This window comes from Rhipicephalus sanguineus, chromosome 4 (assembly GCF_013339695.2).
Source record: "Rhipicephalus sanguineus isolate Rsan-2018 chromosome 4, BIME_Rsan_1.4, whole genome shotgun sequence".
In the NCBI taxonomy this organism is placed as follows: Eukaryota; Metazoa; Arthropoda; class Arachnida; order Ixodida; family Ixodidae; genus Rhipicephalus; species Rhipicephalus sanguineus.
Genome location: NC_051179.1, coordinates 170,212,690 through 170,227,565, shown reverse-complemented (window position 1 = coordinate 170,227,565; position 14,876 = coordinate 170,212,690). Strand labels below are relative to the sequence as shown.

The following is a 14,876-nucleotide window of genomic DNA, read 5'->3' as shown; positions in this document are numbered from 1 at the left end:
AATCTTGGAGGCAATGCAAAACCACGCTAGGTGCGCAAAAAACTGAGAAGAAGAAGCTGGCTTTCTCCTTCGAGTCGTCTTAACTGAATGCACAAGGGACCCTGTGAGTTTTTATTGTATTAACTGGTTTTCCATGAGTTACTCATTGTACAACTTGACTTTGTTTCTTTTATCTTTTTTTACCGACGTAGCGTGTGTACTGCACACAATGCTGCCCCGTCTTCTTGTTTTCATACGTCTCCTTGTTACAGAAGCTTCGCGAGTACTGTTTGTATGCGCACTCCTGTATGAACCTTCATGACTTACACTATTAATAAATAAATAAATTATGCTTGCTCAAAGAACTTAAATACTTAATGTGTGTGTGTGTGTGTGTGCGTGTGCGTGTGTGTGTGTGTGTGTGCGTGTGTGTGTGTGTGTGTGTGTGTGTGTGTGTGTGTGTGTGTGTGTGTGTGTAAACGCCTGCCGTTCCCCTATCCAGCGTACAGGTCATTTATTTGTGCGCGTTGATACTGCGCTGACAGAAATAATAACACAAATAAAGTGCTCCATGGCATAATTTGCTAAGGCCTGCCACTAGTCCCTTCACAGTGATCGTGCATGATTTAAAAAAAGTCCCAGTTTGACCGCAAGGGCGAAGCAATGAATGCGATAGCAACAAATTGTAGTGTTACATAAAGTGAGGCTGGCAGCTAACTGTTTTTTATCCGACCTCGCGTAACTACAAAACGCTGGTGTAAGAGAATACGGCCGCTCCAGGGAGCGATGCTCTTCGCATAGTCACTTCGCGTTGAGAGCGCAGTACGTAGAAGGGTATACGAGCCGCCCGCTGCAATGGCTTTCGAGATAGCGCGCGCGCCAGCGATCGCGACCGCGCCCTTAGATTCAAATTTCGAATTCCCCCCCCCCCCCCCCTCGCGTCTTCGCCTCTTTTTTCATGCTCGTTAAAGATGGGTGAGGCGTTTCCTGTCTGCTTCGACGGCAGGCCTCACGAGCGGGGTGATATTATCGCATGCATCCCTCGAGCGACGGTGCTTCGACCGCTTTCGTCGCCCCCGCTCGCGCGCTCTTAGCCGCGGTAGAACATACGATGCGCGGGCGGATTTTATCGATTTGGACTTCATACGGGAAGAACATGACGGCGACGGTGACGGCAAAAACCCGTCGAGACTGTCCATATAATTGCAATCGCAATAAAACAGAAACTGCGTATTTATTTAGGACAGGGCAAAAAGGCAACCTTGAAACACAGAAACAGTGAAGAATAAAAAAGATCTAACTGCACACATATACACGTGGGCATCAGCCGACACAGAAGACGTACTTAAACCACGGAAAAGAATATAGAAAACAAGAACCCGCCGTGGTTTTCTAGTGGTTATGGTGCTCGACTGCTGACCCGAAGATCGCTGATCGAATACCGGACACAGAGGCCCCATTTCGATGGAGGCGAAATGCCAGAGGCCCGTGCACGTTAAAGAACAACAGATGGTCGAAATTTCGGGAGCCCTCCACTACGGCGTCTCTCATAATGATATCGTGGTTTTGGGACGTGAATTCCCACAAATAATTATTATTAAAAAAAAAAGGATATCATGTGCAGACAAACACGCATATATATTACATGATACATTTCACATCACAAAAACAGGCAAAACAAAAATCAAAGGCAGATACAGGACCAACCAAGTGCAGTAAGGAATGTTTACGAAGTAAGGTGTAGGATTCATGCACCCGTGAACCAAAATCTTTTAAGCATACATACCAAAATCTTTTAAGCGGCATCGTGGGCCCCTTGGATTGCCCGAAGCTGACGGTGACGATCCGTACTTTTGATGGCGGAATAAAACCCTTGTCTTGGGATGATTTGCGCCTTGAGGGGGCAGTCCCACATCATGTGCTCAAATGTACACACACATCCACAGTCCGGGCAGTCAAGAGATATATCCATATAAATAGATAGATTAGCTGGGCAGGGGCAAACCCCTGTCTGTAGTAGTCTGAGCGTGACTTCTTGTCCTCTGGTAAGATGCGAATGGGGTGGAGGAAAGACCCTACGACTCAAACGATAATGTGAAGTGACTTCGTTAAATGTCGCTAGAACATCCCGCGACCCTCGATCAGCCGCACCCCCATCCAGAGGATCGGCCCCGGGCGGGGCGGAGCGTTCCAACGTGCCAGGGCCGCTGAAGCCCCGCGCGGAAGGCAAGTCCTCGCGCCCGGGCGTGGGCCAATTCGTTGGAGTTGGTGATGCCGCCGATCGTGGAGCCCATATGGGCCGGGAACCAAATGATCTCGTGTGGAGTGATGGTCCTACCTAACATGTGGGGAGACCCTGCCAGAGGCGAAGGCTCTAACCGCCGAACGGGAATCAGAATAGATGTGAACACGGGATGAGTCCAAAAGCCCTAGTGCGATGGATACCTGTTCAGCTATTGCCGGAGAGGTTGCCTTGACAGAGCATGCCAACATTACTGTACCTCGCTCAGAGACCGCAACGGCCACATAACGATTCCTATCCGCACGCGCAGCGTCCGTGAAGGTCGACGATCCCGACTTCGAGTGCACCTGCTCCAAAATTTTTAGACTCTAGCCCTTCTCCTTGCGACGTTAAATTGAGGGTGCATATTCCTAGCAATAGAATAAACTACGAGTGCCTGTCTAACGGCGTCAAGTCAAGAGAAGTCATCCGCTCTTCCTGCAGTATTGTAGAAATTCCGGCACGTGCCAAAATCTCCCGACCCGCCTGGGTGACCGAGAGGCGAGAGATCTGCGCCGTGCGTTGAGCCTCTACAATTTCATCCAACGTGTTGTGAATTCCTAATGCTAACAGCCCCTCCGTGTTAGTTCGGATTGGAAGGCCGAGTGCCCTTTTAACAGTTTTACGGATCAGTGCATTGAGCTTCTCCCTTTCTGCAGCGAGCCGATGATGCATAGACGCAACATAATGAGCGTGACTTATGAGGAAGGCATGAAAGAGGCGAAGAAGATTGTCCTCCTTCATGCCGCCTTTCCTGTCAGAAACTCTAATAATGAGGCGAAGCGTAGCCGCAGTATGTTGCTCTAATCTACGTAAAGTTTCCGTGTTACGTCCCATCCGCTGAAATGAGCATGCCTAATATCCTGATACAGCTAACCTTGGGAATTCTAGCCCCACTAGCAGTCAATATTGTCACATCCACCTGCTCAGGGGGGACCCAGTCCTTAGGTCGCCGTCCTTGTCTGGTGGGCCTGTATAATAATAGCTCCGATTTACTACTTGAAAGCTTTAAAGACATACGACTGATGTTTCTTTCAACCGTGTTGACCGCCTCCTGCAATCTGTCCTCAAGGCGCCCTATGGCACCGCCTCGGACCCACACCGTGATGTCATCCGCTTAGCGCACTTTCCAACCCCTCGAGTTCGTCCAGTTCGCGAGCAAGGCGAGTCATGCCAATATCGAAAAGAAGCGGGGAGACGACTGCCCCCTGAGGGGTTCCACGTGAACCTAATTCGTCGCGTTCTGATTTCAGCTCCCCCAACTTAAGAGTAGCCGTTCGCTCACTGAGAAAAGCAGCGGCAAAATTATAAATTCGCGCACCCAGGTTCATGTCATTTATGGATTCCAATATGTGGGCATGAGATATGTGATCAAACGCCTCAGCCAGATCGAGACCAAGTATGGCCCTGGCATCGCGAGTGCTGTCGTCAATGATGTGAGACTTAAGGAGAAGCATCACATCCTGCGTTGAGAGATGTGGACGGAAACCCACCATATTCGGAGAGAGGAGACCCTCATCCTCGATAAACGCACAGAACCTATTATTCAAGACATGCTCATAGACCTTTCCAACACAAGATGTAAGTGAGATGGGGCGGAGGCTGTCAAGGCTGGGCTTTTTGCCCGGTTTAGGGATGAGGATCACATCCGCATCTCTCCATTCCTCGGGGAACGTGCCATCATCCCAGTGTTTGTTAAAAAGGTCGGTGAGAATGTCAATTGAGGCGTCATCAAGGTTCCTCAGAGTCTTGTTAGTGACCTGGTCAGCCCCGGGTGCCGACCTGCCATTGAGATCCATTAGCGCCATCCGAACTTCAGCTGTCGTGATATTCTCATCAAGCTTGGATTGCATCCGCCCACTATAGAGGGGGGGCTTGGAAAGGGTGGGATCCATCCCTCTAAGCGGCAAATACTTGCCTGCAAGCATGTCGCAAACCTCCTTTTCTGAGCTATCTCTGAGAGCCGCGTTGACTATGCGGTCGACCACCCGGCACTGACTACCCTTGCTTTTTTTCGGGCTCCATCAGATGTTTGAGTAAGTTACATTTCCCCCCAACACGCATTTGTCCATCTACCATGTTGCATGTCTCCACCAATCGCGCTCTCTCAAGCTGCATGGAGTAAGTCTCGATCTCCCTGTTAATTTCAGCAATCCTTCGCCTTAACCGCCGATTGAGCTTGTTCTGTTTCCAGCGCTCCCTAAGGCCATTTCTGGCCTCGAAGAGGTGAGCAAGTTTGCTATCCATGGTCCCAATCTCTGGTTGCGTCTCGATGACCTTTGTGGCCCTCTTAACTGCGCTAGATAAGTTTTGTTTCTAATCTGCAAAATTCTCCCAGCAGCCCCTATCTTTACGAATATCGCGGAAAAGATCCAAGTCTACTATAGTGTATTTCCTGCTGGCTGCGACAGTTGCCGACAGCGTAGTTTCTAGTATATAATGGTCGCTACCTAATTCTTCATATAAATTAATCCACTCGCAGTGATCCTGAAAATTTGTAAAAGTCAAATAAGGCGTAGTGTCCCTACAAACTGAATTTCCTATTCGCGACGGATAACGGGGATCAGTCAGCATATACATGCCCAAGTCATGCGTGAGTGAGTCGCCCTTCGTTGTAGTTCTTGGATACCCCCACGCAGTGTGTGGCGCGTTAAAATCTCCAGACACCAAAAGCGGAATCTTCCCGCGGTTCGCGAGACTCATAGCCTTTGAAATAAGGGCATAAAAGCGGTCCTTCGAACGTTTCGGGGAACTGTAAACATGTAAAATTAGCAACCCCTTGAGCAGTCGTCTCCCGGGGAGAAGCTCAATGCACTGATATTCTGATTTAAATCGCTTGTCAAGATCGTGATGTACGAGAACCGAGATTTGCTTGGAAACGCACACTGCTATCCCCCTGCCGTCATCCGATTTGCGGCTGAAAGTCTCATACCCAGAGAGGGTAATCCCCTCTAGGAGAGTCTCCTGCAGCAACAGGACATGTGGCTTGCCTTCTCTAGCTCTAATAAATTGGCACAATGCCGCCTTTTTTCTTTGAAACCCCCAGCAGTTCCACTGCCACACGCGGAGTGCCGGGTGCTGCTTATTTTGCCCCGCCATTTTCGCTGCCAAATTTTGCGTTTCCATCCGCCCCAGCCTTTGACTGTGGCGAAGGGTGATGCGGCGTGCGTCCTTTTCCTGCGGTGTAACTACTTGGACCTCATCAGTCCTAGTCTCCAATGCTCGAAGTCGTTTACCGTGATCAGCGCTCTGCTTATTGAGCTCCGCTACGTCTACTCGAAGCTGTTGGAGTATGTTCGTGATCTCCGATAGCGACTTCTCCATAGTCTCCCGAAACGATTCAAAACCGTCCTTGTCCGAAACAGCTACATCACCTACCGCTTTGCGTTTGCGACCTACAGGTCCTGCCGAAGTCTCCATAGCAACAGGAGCCGACTTAGTAGTAGCCTCCAGAGCTTTCCTCAGCGTTCCGATCTCCTCTTTAAGTGTCATTACCATCTCCTTTAGAAGAGAATTCTCCTCTCTCATCTGTTTAAGTTCCTCACTACCCGGCTGCCATGTAGGACTACCCCCACTTACCTGCTGTGTTTTCACACCACCAGCCTTCTGCGCCCATGTTGTTTGCGGCGGGAGATGACCAGGCCTTGAGCCGGATTGTGACCTAGGGCCAGCGGACTCTGAGCGATGGGTAGAGCCATGGCTCCGCCGTTGGTCGCCCCGCTCTTCGATGCGAGAAAAATCGTCAAATCTTCCGGGAAGCTGTCGTTCCCGTCTTGACTCTTCAATCCGTTCTCTTCGTCGCTGTCTCACGATGAAAGGAGTCTGATAGCGCTGCTTACAAGTCCGATCACCCGTTGGGTGACCCTTTCCGCATAGCTTGCACTTCGCTTTACACTCGTGTGAGTCCGTGATGGGATTTTCCACCCCGCATCCACGACAGGTTTTCTTCTCCGGCGTCGGGCATACATCCGCTCGATGGCCTACTTTTGCGCATATGTAGCACACATCCACCTGCCGCCTATACAGGTAGCACTTGAGAAGAACACCTCCAAACTTGATGTGATTCGGAACTTCATAGCCTTCAAATACGATGACCACGGAACCAGTGTCCTTTATGCGTTTGGCTTGCATGGCTGTCGGATTCCCGGAATGCACAATCATAGTGTTGAGTTCCTTCTCGGCGATTTCCCGGTCCACGTTCCGAATAACACCCTTGCAGTAGCCGTCACCAGCGGAGTAGTAGGCGTTGACGTTGTACACTTTCTCTCCAACCTTGATTTGCTTAATGCGCACGTAGTTCTTCGCGTGCTCCTCCAGCGGCGTACTAACCACGACGATATTTTGTGTAACGTTGGGGCAGACTATGTCTTCTCCCGTAGCGTCGTAAGTGATCTTCGCAGCGGCCATGATTGCCTCTGCAACTTTGCAGTGTCCTGCTTTTCTGAGATCCAAACCATCCCGCGGTCGTATGACGATCCGTTGGTGATCTTCCGGCAAGTCGGGCATGCGAGAGGACGCAATAATCTGTTTTTTTAGTGTTGAACGGCCGCGGCGGGAAGTCGCGCCAGAACCGCCGCCATATCTTCTAGAACCTTCGTCGGGTTCGTGCCCGCCGATTCTTTGCTGTAAAGACCTGCCGCGCACAAAATTCCAGCCCGCATCGCTGAGTTCCTCTTCCTCGATCATTTCGCCTTCTACTTCAACTTGCATCTTCTCGGGAAAGCGGCGAGCAACTGCCCTACTCGTCACTAGGCCTAACTGACGGCGGCGAAGCGGCTAAGCCGCTAAGCCTAATGTTAGGGCTAGCCCTCTTCCGCGGCGTTCCGATCAGAAAAACGGTCGAAAAATGGCAAATACGCACCCAAAGTCCAGAAATCGGATATCCACGTGCGCAAAACCTCCCATATACACAGATGCAGAGCAGAGAACTGGGTTGAAAACTCCATAAAAAAACCCGAAAAAAGCAAAAGATTCAGAGCCGATGCGGAGACGTCCGCGCTGGTCAGCGCCCCCCAACGGACCTCTCATAATAAAGGAAAAAAAATCTAGATAAATATGTCATTTTTAAATTTTGCGCTGACGTCACGGATTTCAAAGTCTATTTTTCGTATCTTGGCGACATTGGCTCAACAAAATTTCCTGAAACTTGGCATGTTAAGTCTATGGCACCCTCACAGGACAATGTACTTCATTTTTACTGATTAACAACTGCGTTGAACCCAATGGATGCCGTCAAAATCTGTGGCGTCAAGGCGTTTGGTGCGGGAATTTCAAGGTGGCGTCACCACTCGAATTTTCTTTCGGCGCGTTTTCTCGCTTACGAGCGTCTTTTCGCGGCAAGCATACTCGTTTCGCAATTGTGAAAAAGTAGTTTACTAATATGAGAAAAATTCTTTTTCTATTTAGTGTTCCTTAAGAATAGATGCAATTAAGTGTGGGCACGACTTTTCTAATCCTTTGCGGAAGCATGGATGAACAATACTTGCTTTTACGAATCTTTTTATGGGCGGAACGGTACGGAAGCATTCGTTTATTGCTCCTTGGTTGGTAAACCCAGGAGGTACGGCGTTTGTGAAAAGTGAAAGCTATGTCAAAAAACCTGAGAGTATTGCTAACAGCCTACTCGCGAGTTAGAGAGGGTGATTTAAACCGTTCGCTGATGAAATTGAGGTAAAACTACGCCTCCAAAATCGGCTGTTGTGTTCTTATAACATCTTTCGCTGCGAAGAAATGCTCACGAACGACCGTGCCCTAACAAGTGGAATGCATAGCTGGTCCGCAATTTTTACAGGCGTCACACAATGCGAATTGCGCAACGACTGGGTGGGTTAAAGCAGCCCACCCATTACAAATGGCTCAGCCATAATTATTCATCGTCATCAGCCAAAGCATCAACAAAGTGCACATAACGCCTGACAAAAGCGTACTGGGTTCCTCGGTTCTCCTCAAAATGTAGAATAAGGGTAGAGAGCATTCTGGTTCACTTTATTCCCTAATTGGCTTCTCTTCTTGGCAAAATTACGATGATTTATGGCTTAGTGGGTATCTTGCAATTGTATTTGCAGTAGTTGCCCCTAGAGAGTTTGCAACGGGCTCTAGAAAGGCCACTCGTGGAGTTTTAAGATAACCACTCCCGAGGAGCGCATGCCCGGAGGACCAACTCTGGGCAGTCCGGCTGGCCGAAGACGCTGCCAAAACTCGAGGTATGGCCGCCGCCTGAGGAAGGGGGGCTCCGGTAGGGCTAGTTTCCTGGCCCCCGCCTTCAAAAATAAAGTTACGCCTCTCTGTCTCTCTCGTCCAGCTTGCGCTGTGACTGTGCTGGGTGTTGCTCGCAGGCCTGGCGTTTTTTTTTTTTTTCGAAATAGTTGGGGCTTATGTGCACGCTGGTTATCCCAAACACTGCTTTCTTTTTTGACAGCAGTATACTATCCAGTTTGAGAGCTTCTCCTGCAAACTGCATGAAAACTGCACTGCCAGGTTTGTCAAAAGTCGTTGTGAGAAGCCTGTTTAGAACGTCTTTGACGGTATGAGAAATACGAAAACAAAATGTAAGAATCGACTGCTGTCATATAACGCGGCTTCTTGCAGACCACATCTTTCAAAGAAGCTCGGATTTTAAACAAGCACCACATTTTTTCGGTTCCACATGGCTGCATCCCATGTTACGTTGTCCACAATGAAGCCCACCGTTTCTGCTAAATCTGTGGACTCAAGAGCAATTTCGGCCAATAGGCCCTTCACGTTCGCGTTGCTCCCGAAAACACAAATAACCTCAGTCCAGCAGTCAACCAGTGATGCAAACATCATAATAAGGCCATCACTGCACGGAAATGTTCCTTCGTGTTCGGGAAAGCATACTCTGTCTGCGTCGTGAACTTCATGTAGAGTCCAGCGCTCCCCAGTTTCATTGATTTTCATCACCGCGGCGACACTCTTTGCCGCATAGACCGCATTGCCACCAGTTGGTACGTTAACCTCTGTCGCCTACGCAAGCTGCCCTTGTGCCTTATTCCGTAGTCGGACTTGGTCATCACCCTCCCCTTCCCTTCTCGCTCGTTCCTCTTGGAAGTGGGCTGCTTGCATAAGTAAGCTGGCAGACGAGGCAAAATTACGGGGACTGCGTCATTGAGTAGGCCTGGCGTCCCACATGGAATGCAACTTCCTCAGCGCTTATGCCGTGCACACGTTGCTCCCGACAACTGAGAGCTGCTCGAAGTGTGGTTCGCATACCGCGCAGTCTGTGGTTAGTGGCTTGCACTGCTCTATGCAGGTTTGTTTCCTAAGTGTATCACTGTTCCTGGTCTGCAGGTGCCTTGAAAAACGACAGCTTCCTCGCGCTGTTTGTTCCGGCGTATCCTGTGCTGCACCCCGACGCGTAGCACTGATTGAGACATTGCTCTGAACTCACAGATTCAAGTGGCTGCATTCATAGGAGAACGCTCGAGAAACAGAATCCCACCGAGCGGAAGGCAACAAAATACACCACTGGAAGTCAATGGTCTTGCGTAACCATACCGGTCGGCTTCGAGTGCCGTCGATTACACCGCCACCGTTTCGCGTGCACTTTGAGCTAGTGCGCTTTGCCGCCTGGTGTCATTTCGGCGCTGTCACACGGGAACACTTCAGTGATGCTCTAAGTCGCTGCAAAACACACTTGCCCGCGAATGCGTTCGCCGAACTGCCTTCACTTAACGGTAATGTCTTCATTTAATTACTTAAAAAGGCGGAAGTTCAGGGGAAGATGGAAGCTTGGGGAGATGAAAAATTTGCGAACGCGGGTTTTCACTGGAGCCGACATTTTGACGAGCGCACTTGTCTTCTTCAAGGCTTAAAGATGACAAGCCCGCTTGTCGAAACGTCGGCTCCAGCGACGCTCCGCGTTCGAAACTTTTTCATCTCTTCATTGAATTACATTTAATTACTCCATGAATTGCTTGTAATTGTCAAACTGCCTTCAAAGAATGCGTTCATGTAATTACTTCATGCATTACTTCCAAGTGAATGGTAATTAAAAATGCCAGGCACGCGCGGAAAGCGCAGCACAGTTACAGCGAAAGCTCGAAGAGCGGCATTTATAGAGCCCGTTATAAACCCTCTTGTGGCTACTAATACAAGCACACTAGCAACGTACCCACTACGCCACAAATCAGAATTTTTGTGAAGTTGGGAAGCACCCACAACGACATTACTCGTCATTCAGCGGAGAAGCGAGGTACCATCTGTAAATCATTATGTGCAGTTTCTTGATGCGACGGCTGATGACGATGAAAAATTATGACTGAGCCTTTTGTAATGGGTTGGAAGCTTTAAAGGACCCACTAGTTACTTATTTGCATTGTGTGACGCCCGGTCATTGTGTCACACTCCCACCACGCTTTATAACACACGTAAACGTGAGAAAGAGATAGAGAGAGTGAACTAACGTTATTGAAACCCCGAAGAAATGGATCATGGGAGCCTTATGGGCTTCCTTGGCAACCAATATAAGTGCATTTTCGAGGAACCCACTACTCTATAAATCATCATAATTTTTGTGAAGTAGAGAAGCAGCCACTATGCAACTTTTCGTCATTCTGCGGAGAACCGTGGTACCTGCTACACACCTGTAAGGCATTATGTGCACTTTGTTGATGCTGTGGCTAATGACGATGAAGAATTATGGCAGAGCCCTCTGTAATGGGTTGGAAGCATTCAACAACCCACTCGTTGCGCAATTCGCATTTTGTGACGCCTGGTTACAGAATTCGCGTTGTGTGACGCTTGGTTGTTATTTTACTCTTCTAACACGCTACATGGCATATGTTAATATGGTTCCTTGTCGACATGAAGCCTGTATAGGGTCTTTTTGCAAAGAAATTTCAAGCACCAGCATGGCCCTGAGGTAGAATACTGGGCTTCCAACGCAGAGGGCCCAGGTTCGAACCTTGTTTCATCCTGGAAGTTTTTTGTTATTTTGGTTTTGTTTCCTATTTCGAGCGATAGTGGTTATGGACAGACACCGGCTGCGGTGGACAACTACGGCGCAAAAAACGGCCCTTGTTTGATCTCATAACAGCTTTCGCCGTAAAACCTACCTATTTCTTGACACCTTCTACGTGACCCGATCGTAGCGGGATCAAATCCCGGCCGCGGCGGCCGTATTTTCGATGGAGGCGTAAATGCTTGAGGCCCGTGTATTTAGATTTAGGTGCACGTTAAATAACCCCAGGTGGCCGTAATTTCCGGAGCCCTGCACTACGGCGTCCCTCATAATTATATCGTGGTGTTTGGATGTTAAACTGCAACAATTATATTAACAATATTATGGCACCTTGTACATAGTGGGTGCAAGAAATGTGTTCGATGGACCATAAGATATACTAAAAAAATGCGAAGTAACGCTGTTTCTTGCTTCAAAAAGTTCTTCGCCGCACAAAAATTTCTACTTTGCTTCATTTACGATACCACGTTTTCAGCGGCAACGCCGTCTCAGTAAAGTAGAGGCCACTGGACGTTGACGTTGAATCGCAGGAATGAAACAATCATTTTGCCTTCTTTGTAATGTCTGGTTGGTTAGTTGTTCCTCAGTAATATGGCGCAACGCACCGCGGGGGATCGGCCATGAAACGGGCTGTAGTGGTTACAGCACGGACCAAAGAAGAAGACAGTATTTACTGCGCTGGCTGGAACGTGCCACGCGCGGGTCCGTGAGTCCATCTCGTGGCTTCCCTCGCTGCTTGCCGTTCGGTTTCGTTCCGTCGACCAGCCTTCTCACCCTTCTGGACGCCCGCCATGCACCACCAGGACGAATGCCAGGGGCAGCGTGCTGAGGGAGATGCTCGTGTTCCTCGACCAGCATCGCGGTCAGGGCAGGGCCGCGTTAGCTCCGTGCCAGCCTTTGCCATTGTGCTGCTTTCAACGGCTGGTTGCACGATCGTGCTTGGAGTCACCGGCGTCGTGTACACGGCTCAACCTCGTCCGGTCTCCACTAAGAACGAGTCGCACGAGCGCCGCGTCGAAATTCGCATCCAGGCCTCCAGGTCTAAGTTGGCCACCGACGGTGCGTGCGAGTCCAGGTTCTGCGAATGGAACAGGGACTATATCCTGCGCGCCGCGGACCCCTCCAAGGACCCCTGCGACGACTTTTATGCTCACGCCTGCAATGCGCAGCGCTGGTACCGAGTAGGAAGTCGGTCGACAAGGCCATTCGCGGAACTCGGCACAGCGCAGCTAATGACGGACATGGAGCACTTTTTCCGGTACTTCGTCCAACTGAAGGGCAGTCCGATAGAGGATAACTTCCTGTCACGCGTGATGTGGATCAGCGACGCCTGCCAGAACAGCACGGCTCCGAGGACGAACATGTCGGCGGAGCTTGAGGAGATGTTCAACGTCTTGGGTCTTGCCGGTGGGCTGCCGGTCAGGGTCGTCGCTAGAGGAAAGCTGGCCGAGCTCGTGGCAGGCGGCGACAGACACTTGCAGCTCCAGCCGCTGTTTAAAGTCAGAGTGCTGCGCCGAAGAGAGCCGGGTGAGACTGGCAGCTTCGACATTGTCCTGTCTGCTCCGGACACGCTGTATCGACGTTTCCTGACCAACTTCGTCGACTCCACCGATTCGATGTACACCGACTTCGTCGCCAAGACGTTGAGTCTCGCCACCCCGGCCGATACTCGATCGACGGCGAGGAAGATAATGCAGCTGGAGAAGCGACAAGAGAGCTTTTCGCTGGCCTCTGCAGATGAGCTCATGATGCCTCCTAGAGAGAAATACGCGTCGATCGATGATCTAGTTCTCTCCGACAACTGGGACTGGCTCGTTTACTTCAACTCGCTTATCTCCAACGCCAACATCAGTAACGACACTAAGGTCTTCGTGAGCGACCCCATATATTTCCGAAACCTGGGTTCTGTCCTTGGGGGGGCCTGGGATGCGATAGTTGCGAACTACATGGCGTATAAAGCGATCGTGGAACTCGCTCCTGTATTGGGCCAGGACGCTGAATACCTGCTCCAGTTCTCTCACAGCTACGACGTGCCAGACCTAGGCGAGCGGCAGACGGCCTGTCTGTCGCTGGTAGAGAAGCTCTTCAGGTACGGCGTGGGCGTAGCCGCCAAGCTCACGCTAGGAAAGGAGTTCGCCACTACACCGCGCAGTTACATGGACGCACAGCTGGAGCATCTGTTCAACGTGTCCAGGCACATGATCTCCGGACTAGTCGACTCCGGACGCTCCTGGCTAGACTCCTTCGACAAAGGCACGGCGTTGCGCAAATTGAGCAACATGCGCTTCGAGTTCGGTGCCCAGTGTAACCTGGTGGAATACGAGCTGTACCGGCGAAACCATGCAGCTTTCAACAGTTCGAATCCACTGCCATTATCAGACGAAGTTGGAAGTGACAACTTCACGAGTCATTCTTGGGACCAACAGCCACTTCCGCACGTTGTATTCCTCTTCTACTCGATCGCTTCGGCCACCTACTGGGATGCCTGGGGTAGCGCCACGTCGCGCGCTTACGACAACCGCTACTCGTTGACTGCTTTTCGAACGGGCTACGAGCTCCAGCATACGGGCAATCTCCTGGTTATTCCGCATGCCACCGTAGCGTTTCTCAGTCAGATGAGCAACGTCGTCCACCCCGTCGTGTACGGCGTGGTCGCGGCGGACCTGGTTCGCGGTCTCGTGGAAGCGCTCGCCAGGAGCGGCTCCTCGGTGGACGCAGACTCGCAGGCTCGTTTTTGGTGGAGCATCGGAACACTTGACGTGTATGAGAACGTGAGCACTTGCCTCCAGTCCCAGTACCAGCCGCCTGTGGCCGAGGGAGCCAGACTGCGTTCTTTAGAAACCGACTTTCTCGACAACGCGGTGGCTTACCCGCTCTTCCAACTATACAGGGATTCGGCGATCGACCTCGGTAACGTGAGCGTCGTTTCTCCTCATGGCGCCGAGGAAGCTGAACGTCCCCTGACGATGGACCAGATGTTCTTCTACAACTTCGCGGCAGCCCTCTGCGACTTCAGGGACGAAGACCTGTGGCAGCAGCAGCGCAAGTTCCACATAACGCCCGCTCCGTGGCGCGTAAACGTGCCGTTGAAGAACCTGCGTGCTTTTTCGGACGCGTTCGCTTGCAAGCCCGGGTCGCCTATGAACCCTGCAAAGCGGTGCATCGTGTGGAAGGAAAAACGTTCTGCTCCCGCTGCGTAAGATGCATGCTTAGCGTTACGTGAATAAATGTGAATTTAAAACGGTACGTGCCTCGCTGCTCTTAAAACCATTGCCGATATTCAATATTCCATTCGAGCCTATATCAACTTAGACTAGTCCTCAAAATTTCGGCACTGTTTACTGCGAGCCGTTGCACTTCTGCCAGAGCAACGGAGTGCAGCAGTAGCGGTTTAGCCGTGATAGTCAGCTCTTATAGAAAAGCTGCAGCTCAGCTTGTCAGGGATATAGATGCTTCTTGCGTACAGATATAAATCTTAAACGAACTGTAAAGGATATACGCCTAAATATAATGACGCAATGAGGTGAATAAATATTAATGCGCAACAAACACGCACGTGCCTATAAAGCGAAGCTGTAGTGAAGAAAGTATCTAGTTCATGCAGCTCAAGCATTTGCGATGCGTGAAACTGCAGTT

The 14,876-nt window shown here is 50.4% G+C and overlaps 1 protein-coding gene across 1 annotated transcript; it reads left to right on the top strand.

The window, feature by feature from the left end:
• The first annotated feature begins 12,031 nt into the window (after nt 1–12,031).
• Nucleotides 12,032–14,440, top strand: LOC119391832 (neprilysin-1). Its single transcript, XM_037659481.1, has one exon. The coding sequence runs from the start codon at nt 12,032–12,034 to the stop codon at nt 14,438–14,440; it is 2,409 nt and encodes an 802-aa protein (XP_037515409.1).
• Nucleotides 14,441–14,876: the final 436 nt, after the last annotated feature.